This window comes from Equus asinus, chromosome 3, assembly GCF_041296235.1.
Source record: "Equus asinus isolate D_3611 breed Donkey chromosome 3, EquAss-T2T_v2, whole genome shotgun sequence".
Taxonomy (NCBI): Eukaryota; Metazoa; Chordata; class Mammalia; order Perissodactyla; family Equidae; genus Equus; species Equus asinus.
In genome coordinates this window covers 154,938,370-154,952,262 of record NC_091792.1, presented here as the reverse complement: position 1 = coordinate 154,952,262, position 13,893 = coordinate 154,938,370, and the positions used below count along the sequence as shown (strand labels likewise).

General features: G+C 50.6%; 1 protein-coding gene across 1 annotated transcript in view; it reads left to right on the top strand.

Moving 5' to 3' along the window:
• Positions 1–3,831, top strand: part of OTOP1 (otopetrin 1) — a 32,506-nt gene extending 28,675 nt beyond the window's left edge. The window contains exon 6 of the mRNA XM_014864316.3: positions 3,524–3,831. Coding sequence (XP_014719802.3) covers positions 3,524–3,694 — 171 coding nt within the window. The 3' untranslated portion in view covers positions 3,695–3,831. The remainder of the gene's footprint in view (positions 1–3,523) is intronic.
• The last annotated feature ends 10,062 nt before the right edge of the window (positions 3,832–13,893 follow it).

Here is a 13,893-nt window from a genome sequence, read left to right as displayed (position 1 = left end):
GGAGGGGGCGCAGTGTGGAAGGAAGTACGTGAGTTTGGTACTGGACATGCTCAGTTGTAAGGTGCCTCTGAGACATCCAAGGGGACATAGCCAACAGGCAGATGTTCTGCTTTTCTATTGCTGTGTAACAAGCAACCCCAAATGTATGATAAAAACAACCATTTTATTATGTTTTATGACCTTGCGGTTTAGAAACTCTGGCAGTGCTTGGCTGGGAAATTCTCCTGTTCCATGTGGTGTTGACTGAAGCTGGTGGACGAGCTGGGCTGAAGGGTCCAAGATCTGATGCCTTGGTGGAGTGGCTGAAGGGCTGGCTCAGCTGGGACTCTTGGCTGCAGCATCTGCATGTGGGCTCTCCAGCATGCTGGTCTAGGCCACGTGACTTCTTAGTGGGCGGCTCAGGGCCCCAAGCCAACCTTCCAAGAGATTGGAAGTGCCAGTCCCTTAAGGCCTGGGGGTGGACATTGCATGGCATTGGTTTTGCCATATTTTATGGGTCAAGCAGCGACAGCATCACCCAGATTCAAGGGAAGGGGACATAGGCCCAATGGGATGAGTAGCAAGAAATCCGGCCAATTTCACAGCAGATAGAAAGGTCTGGATTTCAGGAAAGAGGTCCAATCATCTCTCCTTCCTTTCTTCTCATTTTCCCCCTCCTCTTCCCTCTCTCTCTCCCTCCCCCCATTCCTCCCAGCCTTCCTGAAAATATATCCTCTGAGCACCTACTGAGGGCCAGCGCAGCTGTGAGTGACGAGGGTGTGACATGACCGAGATCTCTGGCCTTCCTCTTGTGGGGCTTACAAATCAGATGGCAGGACTGTCAATAAACGATCAAAGGGGAAAACCCCTTAGAGGGACTCGTGCTCTACAGAGAATTGAGAAAGGAGGCTGTGCGAGACAGTGCTGGGGCGGCCACTGTAGATCAGAAGTCCTGGATGGCGAAAAGGCCTCTCTCCGGGAGTGACATTAGAGCTGGGAGCTGAATGGCAGAGAGGAGCTGGCCGCAAGGGTTCCAGGAAACAGCAGGTGCAAAACCCCAGGTGGGAGTGAGCTTGTCTTGTCTGAGGAAGAGGAAGACGGGCCATGGGTGGGGCCGGGTGGGTAGGGGACAATCCGAAGAGCGGGGTTGGAGGCGGTAAGGGATCAGCTAATGGACGACTTCACGATCCCGTGTAGGGGCTCTGAGGACTCTGAGGGTTTAATCAGGGAAGGGACACGATCATATTTAATGCGGCAGCTGAGTGTTGACTAGGCTGTGGGGTCAAGAGTGCAAGCAGAGAGGCCAGTCAGGAGCCCACTGCAATGGTCCCGGTGAGAGATGAGGGTGGCGGCCTGGAAAAGTGGAGGTGGAGAAAAATGGGTGGAAGATGACTGAGCAACTGGGAGGAAGATGTCACTGAGGAGGTGGGGCATGGGGAAGGCATGCTGAGTTTGAGATGCATCTTAGACACGCTGGTAGCCAATGGGATACACGAGCCTGGAATTCTCGAGGGTGGACCAGGCTGGTGATTTAGGTTGGAAAGTCACAGGCTGATAGCTGGTATTTACAACCAGGGACTAGGTGAGATCATCCAGGGGTGATGAGTATAGAGAAGTGAAGGGGACCCAGGAGTGAGCCCTGGGATCGGCCAACATGAAGGGACTGAGCAAAGAAGGAGGAGCTTGAAAAGCAGAACAGGAAGAACCAGCTGGAGTGGTTGGAGGACCCCTAAGAGTCTCAGAACCCAGAGAACACAGTGGCGTAGAGATATAACCCAGGGAGAGTCCTGCATGTGCATGCTAATGAAAGCCACATGTAGCAGTTATTGATTGCTGTGTAAGAAATTACCCCAAACCTAGCAACTTAAAACCACAAACGTTTATTATTCCACAGTTTCTCTGGGTCAGGAGTCCCAGCGTGGCTTAGCTGGGCGCCCGGCTCAGGGTCCTTCAAAGGCAGCTGTCAAACTGCCCACAGGGGCTGCAGTCATTTCCAGACTTGACTGTTGTGGGGAGGGGATCTGTTTCCAAACCCACTCGTGTGGCTGTTGGCAGGATCCAGCTCCTGGAAGGTTGTTGGGGTGAGAGTTTGAGCTCCTTGTTCGCTGCTGGCCTGAGCCCTCCCTCGGTTCCCGGCCACACGGCCTCCCCATCAGGCAGCTCATGGCATGGCCGCTGGCTTCCTTTCTTATAAGAGGACACGAGCAACATGGACTTGAGAGACCTTTTGTAACCTCAGAAGCCACATGCTGAGACTTTGTCATATTCTATTTATTAGAAGTGAGTCACTAAGTTCAGCCCAACTCAAGGGGAGGGGGCTCCACAAGGATGTGGGATCACGGGGGGCTGCCTGCCACAGCGCACGCGTGGAGGAAGTTGCAGACGTGTGCATCTGAAAGGGAAGCAGGCGAGGAGCCAGACAGTTCAAGGGGAGGGGGAGGAGGAGGAAGTGGGACAGGGAGACTGACAAGGGGCGACCAGGTGTAGGTTCCATGAGCATCAGAAGTACTAGGTTATTGCTTTAGGTTTTGCAAACTTAGTTGCCATTTTATTCTCATCTGAGACCTCTGAGACAGGTGTTAGTATTCCCATCTTACAGATGAGGAAACCGAGGCTTGGAGAGGTTAAATTATAGTCTGTAAGTCACACGAACGCAGGTCTGGTTCCAAAGCATGTGCTTCTCCCCCTGATCAGGGGGATGTGGACAGGGCCTGGGCTGCCTCTCCAAGGCAAGGACAAGCCCGAAAGGAGACCACAGAACACGCCAGCCCAGACCTAGCGGCTGGGATCTCCAAGCACCAATGTTGGTAAAGGCAGGATGGTAAACAGGCAACCTCTGCTGTAGGTAAACACTGGGGGCTGTGGGAACACAGAGGGGTTTCCTGCCCTGACCTGATAGATCTGGGAGGGCTTCCTGGGAGGGCTTCCTGGAAGGGGTGGTGTCTCAGAACTTGGAAGAAGGTAGGATTTAGCAGAAGAAGGAAGAGTGGGAGTCCCCAGAGAGGAAGAGGCAGGAGCAAAGGCCTGAAGACTTGGGGGAGAGAGGCACATTTGGGGACTGTGCATGGCCTGAGGAGGCTGGCAGGATGAGGGACATGGAGAAGCGATGGGTTCCGGATCACGGAGGGGATCTGGACTTGCTCCTGAAGGTGCTCAGGAGCCACTGGCGAGTGAGAAGCAGAGGAGCGACAAGGTCAGATGTGTGCTTGATAAAGCGCACTCCCACAGCCACGCAGGGGTAGACGGGAGGTGCCGGTGGAGTGGGGCGGTCACTTGGAGGTACAGCAGCAGTTCAGGTGGGGGATGCCGAGCCCCCGACCAAGGTGAGGGCCGTAGGGGTGGAGAGAGTCACATGGGTTTGAAAAGCGTTCATTCAGGAGGGCGACTGAGGAAGGGAGAAGGCTCAGGGGCCCCAACGGGCTCCGTGGAGATGAGAAATGCTGTGCAGATGCTGTGTCATCCTTAGCACGGTGACATCCCCTGAGTCCTGGGACTTGCGGGGGCCTCCTAGGCAGAACCAGGACGCACTCCTCTTCTCTTGCAGCTGTGGATCCCTCCCGCCTTCGGCTGCCGCCCCGAGTACGACAACGGGTTGGAAGAAACTGTCTTCGGCTTTGAACCCTGGATCATTGTGGTCAACTTGGCCATGCCTTTTTCCATTTTCTACCGAATGCACGCAGCTGCCTCCCTCTTCGAGGTCTATTGTAGGATCTAGTCTGGGGCAACGTGAAAGTGAGCCAACGAGAGAATGCCTGGGAGCCACCTGGGAATGGCCAGTTGGGCAAATATTGCCTTACACATGCGAGGAGGGCCGCCTTTTGTCTGCAGTGGTTGTATTTCCCATGGGATGGAACGGCCCATCACCCCGGATGAAAGCAAACCAGTTAGATAAAAATCAACAAGGCGGCTGAAATCTGTGCCTGGTTGGTTAATTCTAATCAAACCCAAATTACTTCATCTCCTTCCAAATGAGATCTTCTGTTTTAGAAAACTGTGATCCCAGGTTGGAAAAAAAATTTATCCAGTTTGTTTTTCATAAAAATCATTTTCTGTTATCATGTTACTACATGCAACCTTTTTCTGACCGTCTGCGTTAGTATCATCGGCCTTAAATTTTATCCCTCCCAGAACTGATAAATGTAGAGACAATCACATTTAGGTTATATTGTACTTTCTGAATATGTCTCATTTTTTGAACAAAGTTATTTTTATATAGATCAATACAAAGACATATTTCTTCCCTGAAATTCTGCCACATTTTTGTTCGTGATCATTTTGAAGTTTTTAAAAAAATAAACCTTACTGTTCTGTCTCTCATTATAAATACATACATGCTTATTATAGGAAATTTGGACATTTGAGAAGAGTAGAGAGAAAAAAAATCACCTAGGATGCCATTGTTCAATTGACAATCGCTTTTTAACATTTCGGTGTATTTTTTTGCCGTGTGGATGCAAAGGTTCTTTTTACTGTTGCTATTGTGATACTTGCCAGCTATGAGGCGATAGATTCAATTTTGTATCCACTTTTTTCCCACTGAACAATATGGCATAAACCATCCCCCCACATTGTGATAAACTCTTTGTAAATATCGTTCTAACACTGTAATGTCGTCTACTGAGTGAATGTTCTGTAGTTAACTGAGTTTCCTACTGTTGGTTTTAGAGTGTTTATAACTTCTTATTTTTATAAATGACTCTGCAAAAATCAACCATATTTGTAAAGTACTTCCTATATTTAGAATTGCTTAAGATACATACTCAAAATCAGGATGCCTATTCCAAAGGTTATATTTTAAGCCTCTTAATTGACATTTGGAAGGCCTTTGTAAATGCTTTTCCATAATTATTTTAAAATCATAATAAAATTACTTCACTTGTTGTAAATACTAATGCGAACATCTTTTCATCTGAGTGTATTTCTTTTTTTGACAGCACAGGCAGTGGGACATTAAGAAACACCGAATTTTTTTACATGACTAAGATAGTTTATGTTCATTTTAGAATAAACTAAAAAGTGGGCAGATAGACTAAAAGCGAAGTAAAACATCATTTATCATACCTTCCATCTAGGGCAATGGTTTTCAACCCGGGGCTGTCTTGTCCCCAGGGGACATTTGGCAATCTCTGGAGACATTTTTGATTGTTACCATGAGGGGGATTACTGGCCTCTAGTGGGTAGAGGCCTGGGATGCTGCTAAACATCCTACAATGCACAGGACAGCCCCCCCGCAAGAATTATGTGGCCCCAAATGCTAATAGGGCCAAGGTTGAGAAACTGATCTAGAGGTAATCGCTGTTAATTTTTGGTCCCTAGGTCCCTATTAGTGCGCACACAGTCTCACACACACACAGATGGGATTGTCTTTATGTATGCCGAATTTGCACGTCACTTGCTTTTTTTCCTTTAATACACCAGCATGCTTCTTAAGTATTTTAGGGTCCCCATGGCATTGATTCTCACACTTTAGTATGCATAAGAATCATCTTGGGATTCCTGCCCTCCCAGCCGAAGTTCTGCTTCTGTTGGGCTGGAGTGGGGCCCAGGATGCTTAAATAAGCATCTCAGGTGATGCCAACTCCATTCCAAAGCATCATCTCAGGAGTCCATGGACCCCAGGGAAAGGCTCCTTGACGCTGTGTACTCTTCTGCAGTATGGCTTTGGATGGCTTCAAAGCACATTCCGTGGAGGGATGTACCATTCCTCATTCAGTCCAAATCCTGATGCTGGACATTTAGAGACATTTAGATGGTTTGTTTGTTTGTTTCTTCTTTTCTTTTCATTTTTTGCTATCATAAAGGACAGCACAGCAAGCATCCTCGTGGCTGAATCTTTGCACATTGGTAGCCCACCCCGTATGAGATGACTGAATGGGCATGCCAGTGTCTCCAAGGGACCCCATTTTGGTTGGTGTTAATCTTCCCCTGTGATAAGCACATCAGTACAGCCATTGGGCCGCAGCCTGTGGGTTTCGGGCTCTGCCAAGGAGATAAAGGAATCACGGCAACTCTGGGAACAAATGATCCGGGTGCGGTGTTTTCAGAGTGGACCCGGGGCACCATCAGAGCTCGGAAAAGTCAGCACGGTCTTGCTGGGCGCAGGGCTTCTGCGGAGTGACCTTAGAGATAGAGCCTCACCTGGCCCTAAACAGAAAGAGCCCGCAGCCTTGGGGATGGCTGTTCCAGCCAGGCGGCTTCAACCCACAAGCAGTCAAGCATCCTGACTCAACCAGCTTAGGCAGCAAAGGAAAATTTATTACCTTAGTCCAAGGCAGTTCTCAGGAGAGTAACTGGAGTGTGCAGTGAATAAGTGTCAAGATCTCAGGGTTAGAGTAAGAGAAATACATATTAAAACAGTATGAGATACCATTTCCCGTTTATCAGATTGGCAAGGGTTGGCAAGAGGTGAAAGAAAGGGAACTCACATGCACTGCTGGCAGGAGAGCAAGTTGGTAGAGCCAGACTGGAGAGCCACTGGCAATACTGACTAGGGCTGAAGGCACACATTCCTAAGACCTAGCAATTCCACCCCTCGGCACGTGCTCCAGAGACACCCTCACACAAACGCATAAGGAGAAACGATCAGAAACGTGCACTGCAGCAGTGCTTATAATTGGGAAAACCTGAAAACAGCCCCAAAGCCCTGAGTTAGGAGTATGAATAGATAAATTATGGACTATTCTTACCATGGAATATTACACAGGCGTGAAAAATGAACGGACCAGAACTATATGTGTCGACATGGGTAATCCCCCCAAATAATACTGAATTAAAAATTGACTAGCATAAAAGTATAATTGGTGTGATATCATTAATATAATGTTTAAAAACAGACAAAACAATTCTTGATATTATTTGGGGGTTACATAGATATGTAGCAAAATTATAAACACACATGAAGAAAGAATGCACCCAAGTTCAGTGTAGTGGTTACCTGTGGGCTGGGAGGGAGGGAGGGGCAGGGCTGGAGTGGAGACAAACAGCTGAGTGCATGCTGTGGCTGAAATATCTTTGAAAAGTGGCTGGTACAGAAGTATTCATTATATTTTCTTCTGTACTTCTTTATGCGCATGAGATATTTCATTATAAAAACATTTGAAAGAAAGCATAAGAAAGACAAAAAGTCATCAGAGAAGGTGAATTCCTAATATTCATCCCCCATTGCTGGGAGGAGCGTCTGGTGTCCCTGGTGGGTAGATGATGGTAGATCCCCGCGTGGGTGGCTCAATGCCATTAGCTGTAAACATCACTGGCTGGCTCCCCAGGCATGATTCTGTGTCATCAGGAAACCCAACATGGACTTGCCTTCCCAATGCCCTGGGGACAGCCAGGAACCCAACGCTGGTTTTCAGGAGCATCTCTGACTTGTCTCTTGCAGCCTCATCCAAGGGGAGGCGGTGCATTTGGAAGCTGGAGCTCAGTCGTCCCTGAACCCGGTCAAGCCAGGCTTCGAGCTGTGTGTTTTGGGTACCACGGCTCTTGGTGAGGCCGAGTGGAAGGATGAGAGCTTTGGAGCTGGACCCCCAGGGTCACAGCAAGCCCCTGTGGCACCTGGGTGTGCGTTAGAAGGGCTGTGCGCCCCTTCCACAGACACTATGAACTCTCGCGCTAAACCCCGCCAGCGTCCGCCTGGCCGCCGAACGTGGAGTCAAAGTCTCTCCGTCTTTCCGCGGCAAACACCAGGGACGGGACCCAGCTGGAGGAACGACCGTGCCGCCAGGCCCATGCGTCTGTCTCTGTCTTCGGAGGCTGAGCTCGGCGCACCTGCTCAGGTAGGCATCGCCGCTCTGATTGATCGGAGGAAACCTTCGGCCACGCCCACACGGCAGTAGGTCGTAGCGATTGGACTATGACGCCTTTAAAAAGCTCATTGCCTTTTCCTCTCTCTTAGCCACATCATCTTAAAGACAAAGTCAGCTCGGTAAAAACACCCGTCAAACAACTGCTTGAGGATATGATACAGAACAAGCCACCAAATGACAGAATGCTCCCCTTTCACTGAGTTCTCAGTTGCTACACTTGGCTCAAAATGGGGAAGAACCGAAGCCGCTGGAGAACCAGCAGGTGCCTCCGCCCCCGGGAGCTCCGCTGCAGAGGAGCATCACCGGCAGGGGGCGCTGGTGCCTTTCCTTCTGAGTCCTGGTCGCCTGCGCTGTCAGATGAGCGATGGGGACCTGGTGCGTGGGCAGCAGCCTCAAGGGTAACAAATGAGAGGATGGGCCGAAGCGCCCGACTGCACCCTCTCCACAGCGTTGGGTTCCTGGCTGTGTGTCAGAGAAGGCTGTCACCGCCCCCAGGGGAGGGCATGCTGAGAACTAGTTACGTTTCCACAAGGATGTTCCCTCCACCTGCTCCCACAACCTTTCACTCCCCGTGGGGCATCCTTGTCCCTGGCAAGAGGCTTTGGAGGAACAAGGTGGTTGCAGGGTGTTCCCGTGAGAGGGGAGTCCCCAGCATGAGGGTGGGGGGAACTTTTTGGGGGAGGAGGCTGGGGCAGCTGGCAGGAGGGGACTTCCATGGGGTCTGATGGGGAATGACCGGGACACCAGCTCCTTCTAAGAGCAGCTCCTAGGGGACCATGGAGAGGGGGCAGGAGAAGGATGAGCGCAGTGTTTTAATGCTCAAAAGGGATGGTAATTCTGGTACGGTGTTTCAGCCACGTTAATATCATATGAAACACCACAACAATGATAGTGATGTTAATTGTCTAAAAAAATGTACATCAAATCAAGTCACACCTGCTAAAAACTCTTCAATAGCTTCCCACTGCTTTTAGAAGAAAGCACAGACTCCCAACCGTGGTCGATGCAGACCTTCAAGATCTGGCCTCTGCTACTGCATCTTCTCATGCCAGTCCCTTCCTCTGCCTCCCCTTCCCTGGGCATCCCTACCTGTGTGGCTGCAGCCATATATGTCTCCCCTCACGTCCTTGCATATTCCATTCTTCTGCTCCTCAGGACCTTTGCACGTGCTCCTCTCTTAGGAGCATGCTTCTTCTGGCTCCTTGAAATGGAGGAGTCTCTTTCTCATCCTTCAGGCCATGTGTAGAGGTCCCTTCATAGTGAGGGGTGCCCTGGTCATCTATCTGAACAGACCCCTCGTCATGCCTCTCCTTGGCACCCTTTGCCATTAGTTGTTTAGTTATTTATTCGTGCCGTCTCTCCAAGACAGGGCTGTCCACCTGGTGAGGGTGGGGCTAGGCCCCTTTCTCTCCCGGGGCCTCATCACATGGTTGCATGAACATGTGTGCAGGCTTCACAACAGCAGACTATTGCAGGGCGTAAGGAAGTGCCAGGAATGCGATGGGGGCTCACGGTGGGCATGTTTCCTTGCATCACATAGTTTTCCAGACCTTGGCAGAGTCTCTGCCTGCTTCCAGCACACACTCCCAGCGCTTGTTCACCTTTAAGGCACAAGATGGCGCTCGGAGCCTGGTTGTTAGCAAAGAGTCCAGAAGCGTGAATCAGGATGTGCTCTCCTCTGCTTGCTCTGGATCGTGGGGGGTGCTTGCTCTGGATCGTGGGGGGCGTGGGGCCATCTCCCCAGAGGCTTTCAGGTGAGTTCAGCTTTCCTTCTCGGACAGGGAAGAATGCGGTCCAGGGCGTGACAGATGCGCCTGCTTCCCCTCGGCGCTGCACTTCTGCCGCAGGCCTGGAAGGAATGGCATGGCCCACGCCCTGGGCAGGACTGAGCCACAGAGCCACAGGGTGGGAGGGTAGCTGTGTCCACCGGCTCACAGAGCAGGGGTCTGGCTGGTGGGGGAAGAGGGGAGTGTTCACCTTCCCAGCTGAGCACAGACCCCAAAAGGGCAGCCGTCAGGTGATGTGATGGCACGAGGATGATTAAGACCATGGGCGCTGATGAACTGCAGAAACCCGTGAGGCTCTGTCCCCGATGTTAGAACCAGGGGCTCCTCGAGGTCTAGGCTGGACCCCAGAGGACAGACAGGATTACAGCGAGTCTTGGGGGTGCAGCCTCAGGGAAAGGGGCTTGATTCTCCCGCCCGCAGGAGCATGCAGAGCTGGGGCTGCCCTGTGACAGGGCCCTGCAAATGTGCTTCCCTGGCAGAAGAGCGATGTGGGGAGAGGGGCAAGGCTTTGAGGTCAGGTCCAGGTCTCTGCCGTGGTGACCTTCCCCTCACTGAATCTTGGCTTCCTCCGCTGTAAGACAGTGGAAACAGGATCACACAGCTTACAGAGTCCTTGAAAGAATGAACTGAGATGATGCACTGAAGCCCAAGCTGTGGAGTCTGGCACATGGCAAGCTCTGACCAAGGCCACATGGAGCATCCGAGGTCTCTGCCTCCAGGCGCTGCTGCTCAGGTAGACCAGGCATCTCTCTTTGCATGGACATGGTGCTGTGCCAGGAAGTTCTCAGATTGCTGGTCCTCTACGTGGCTCAGAGAGCCCGTGGGAAGGGCAGATGATGTCCCCTACAGCTGTCCACGTCCTAATGCCTGGAACCTGTGAATATGTCACCTTAAAAGCAAAAGGGACTTTGCAGATGTGATTAAGTCAAGGACCATAGAAGGGGAGGTTATCCCGGAATATGTGGGTGGGCCCTAAATGCAATCGCAAGTGTCCTTATGAGAGGGAGTCTGACACGGAAGAGGAGGAGGTGATGTGATTAGTGAGGCAGAGGCTGGGTATGCAGCCACAAGCCAAAGAATGTGGCAGCCACCAGAAGCTGGAAAGGCAGGGTTGGGGTTCTCTCCTAGGCCTCTGCCAATGGCCTCCTGACAGCTTGATCTTAGCCCAGTTAGGACTCATTTTGGATTTATGACTTCTAGAACTGTAAGATAATAAATTTGTGCTGTTTTAAGCCACTAAATTTGTACAGCAGCCATAGGAAACACATACAGTCCCTTTGCCCTGCTTTTTTGTGCCTCACACAAAAAGTAAAAAATGGGACAAATGGGAACTGGGGAATGTAGTCATGGTTGGCCCAGGAAAAAGCTGGGTGGTCTGGGGCACGGCACAAGCCCCTCTGTGTCTTCTGTCTCCGCTTCGCTGTCTGCAGAGAGGGTGAGCAGCGTGAACAGGGTCTGGGCCTCGATGACACCCTCCCTCTGGCACTGTTCTGCCTCTCCGCGGCCCCCACACCCGGCGTTGTTTGCAGGCTCATCGCCCTTTCTTGGCCATTTGGTGTTGGAGTGTCCAGGGGGCGACACTGGTCCTCTTGGATTCTCCTTGCTTTTCTTGGTGATCTAGTTCACGGCCAGCCACTTGCTCACATGGAGATGCTGCTGACTCCTAAATCTGCATTTTCAGCCCTGCCTCTCGGCTCCCCGCTGCTTATTTCCAGTAGCCTACTCAGATGTCCCCAAGGCGCTTTAAATGAATGTGTCCAACACCAAACTCAAGCTTTCCCACTCCTCTGGCCAGTGGTCCCTCCATATTTTCCATGCCATGGATCGTACCTGCCTCTGTCATGCACACCAGGTGTACAAGGGCTGTCTTTACACCACCCTTATGCCTCCTCTCTCGTCAGGGGCCGCCACAGATCCCCTGCCTCTGCCCTCTTCTCCCCACTTCCACCTCCATCACCCTACTCTGAGTCCCTCTCAGCTCACGATGGGTCTTCTGAAGTAGCTTCCTCACTCGTTTCTCCAGTTCCTCCCTTGCCCTACCAGTGTGTCCTTCTCACTATGGCTGGAATGGTGTTTGAGAAAGGCAACTGTGCCCATGTCCCTCCCCTGCTCAATGTCCTCCAACGGCTTCTCATTGCTGTTGAGATGGAGAACCTTACCTTGGCCCCCTGGGTCCTGCGTGGTCTTTCTTGCCCACCCTGATCTCATATCGCTTCCTTGTGTTTCACTTTTCCTCTGTGCTTCATCACCCTGACCAGCTTCTTTAGTTCTTTCGTGTGCTATCTGCCCTCCTGCCTCAGGTCCTTTGCACTTGCTGCTTCCTCTTCCTTTCACCTAGTTAATTCTACTGATCTTTCAGATCTCCATCCAAACAACAGGGAAGTCTGCACTCACCCCTAGACCAGGTCTGGAGTCCCTGTTATGAGTTCTCGCAGCCCCACCTAGCCTTCCTTCACTGTGGCTACCTTCCCTTCTAATCACACAGTCATGTATTGGGTTGTTTGACTAGTAGTCCTTATTTTTTTTATCACTTAACTATAAGCCTCAAGAGGGAGAGACAATGTCTGTTTTGTTCCCCAGCCGTATCGCCATGGCCAGCAGAGCTCTGTAATTATTGTTGCATGAACAGACAAATGGGTGGAGGCTCAAAGATCTTTTGAGATAAAAAATGGGAAGTGAGAAATAGTTCAATATTATGGAAAGTTCAGTTAAAAAACATGTATTTTTTTTGATATTTGTCTGTGCGGGCTGAAAAGTTATTTATTTATGTGCTTTTGGAAAGACTCAAGTCTGTGAGGTCACATTTTCCTGGCACTTGATCCTAAGTAAGCTCTGAAGGGGCTTCCGCGCTCTGGGTGGAGGGCTGTGGTGGCCAAGTCACCGGGATTGCCCCGAGAACAGGCTGGGGGCTCGCGGGGGTGAGGCTGGGTCTGCAGCTCTCTAATTCCGATGCTCAGTTCCGGCAGTGTCGACCCGAGCAAATATTAATGGCGGCACACACTGTTCATTGCCTTCCCGGTAGCAACTCCTTTGCTTGCTAAGAAAACCCTGGTTTTGGTTGGGGACACAAAGCGCCGGGTCTCAGGCGATGAATCACAGTTTGTTAAGCCAAGCGTGGGCGCTGTTCCCTTCTGCCTGATCTTGAAACAGTTTACAGCCTGCCTTGTAGCTAGGGGCGGCCGTGTGGCTCACTTCTGGCTAATGAGACTTCCGGTCCTTCTGAGAAGATTTTCTTCACTGGTGACAGGTGACAGACACATCAAGAAAAGTTCCCCTGACATAGTGTCCCCCATTTTGCTCCTGGAGTTTGAACTCAGTCATGATGCCTGAGGCTGTAACAGCCATCCTGTGATGGTGAGGCTCCGAGGGCACAAAGCCACAATGTTGGGAAAGGTGGAGCGTTTGATGAAAAGACAAGAAGAATCTGGGTCATCCTTACCTCCCTGAGCCTTTGCACCAGCCTCTCTGCCTGCTCCCTCTGAGTGTCCTCTTATGTTAGAGAATTGAATGTCTTTATTGCCCAAGCCAGGAAAAGTCAGGCTTTCTGTTACTCGCAGCTGAAAGCATTCTTAATCAACATATTTATTTAAAATTTCTTTTATTTTGAAATAATTTCAAACTTACAGCAGAGTAAGAGTCAGATGAACTTTCATGTGCCCGTCACCGAGACTCACGGATTGTTATGGACCACATTCACTTCACCTCTTACTTCATATATATGAGAGGAGAGGAGAGGAGAGGAGACGACATTGATCTTTTCCTGAAGCGGTGGGAATTTAGCTGCAGGCTTCTGCTCCTTTTCCCTTAAACATTTCACCATGTGTTCTCTAAGAACAAGGAGAGTCTAATGATCGAATTCAGGAGATTTAAGGCTGATGCCATACAACTGTCTAATTGTCAATAATTGTCAGTTGTCAACGGTCTAATTGTGAATGACTGTCTAATGTACAGTCCTCATGGACGTTTTGCCAAGCGTCCCAGTAATACTCTTTAAAGGGTCTTCTGCCTGATCCAGTTGGCGTGCCTCCTTAGTCTCCTTTAACCTGTAGCGCTTCCTCCATCTTCCTTTGCTGGGACATCGATGCTTTTGAAGACTTCAGGTCAGTTGTCGAAGGTCCCTCAGTCTGGGTGTGTCTGATGTCCCCTCAGGGAACGGGAATCCCAGTAAGGATGCTGTGGCCCTGGGGCGTCCCGTCACGGGGCACTTGGCCAGTCTGTCCCATTCTTGGTGGTGGGAACTTTGTTCACCTCATTAAGGGGGGGCCTGCCAGGGTTCTCAACTGTAAAGTTAGTATTTTTTCTCTTTGTAATTAATAAACAATATG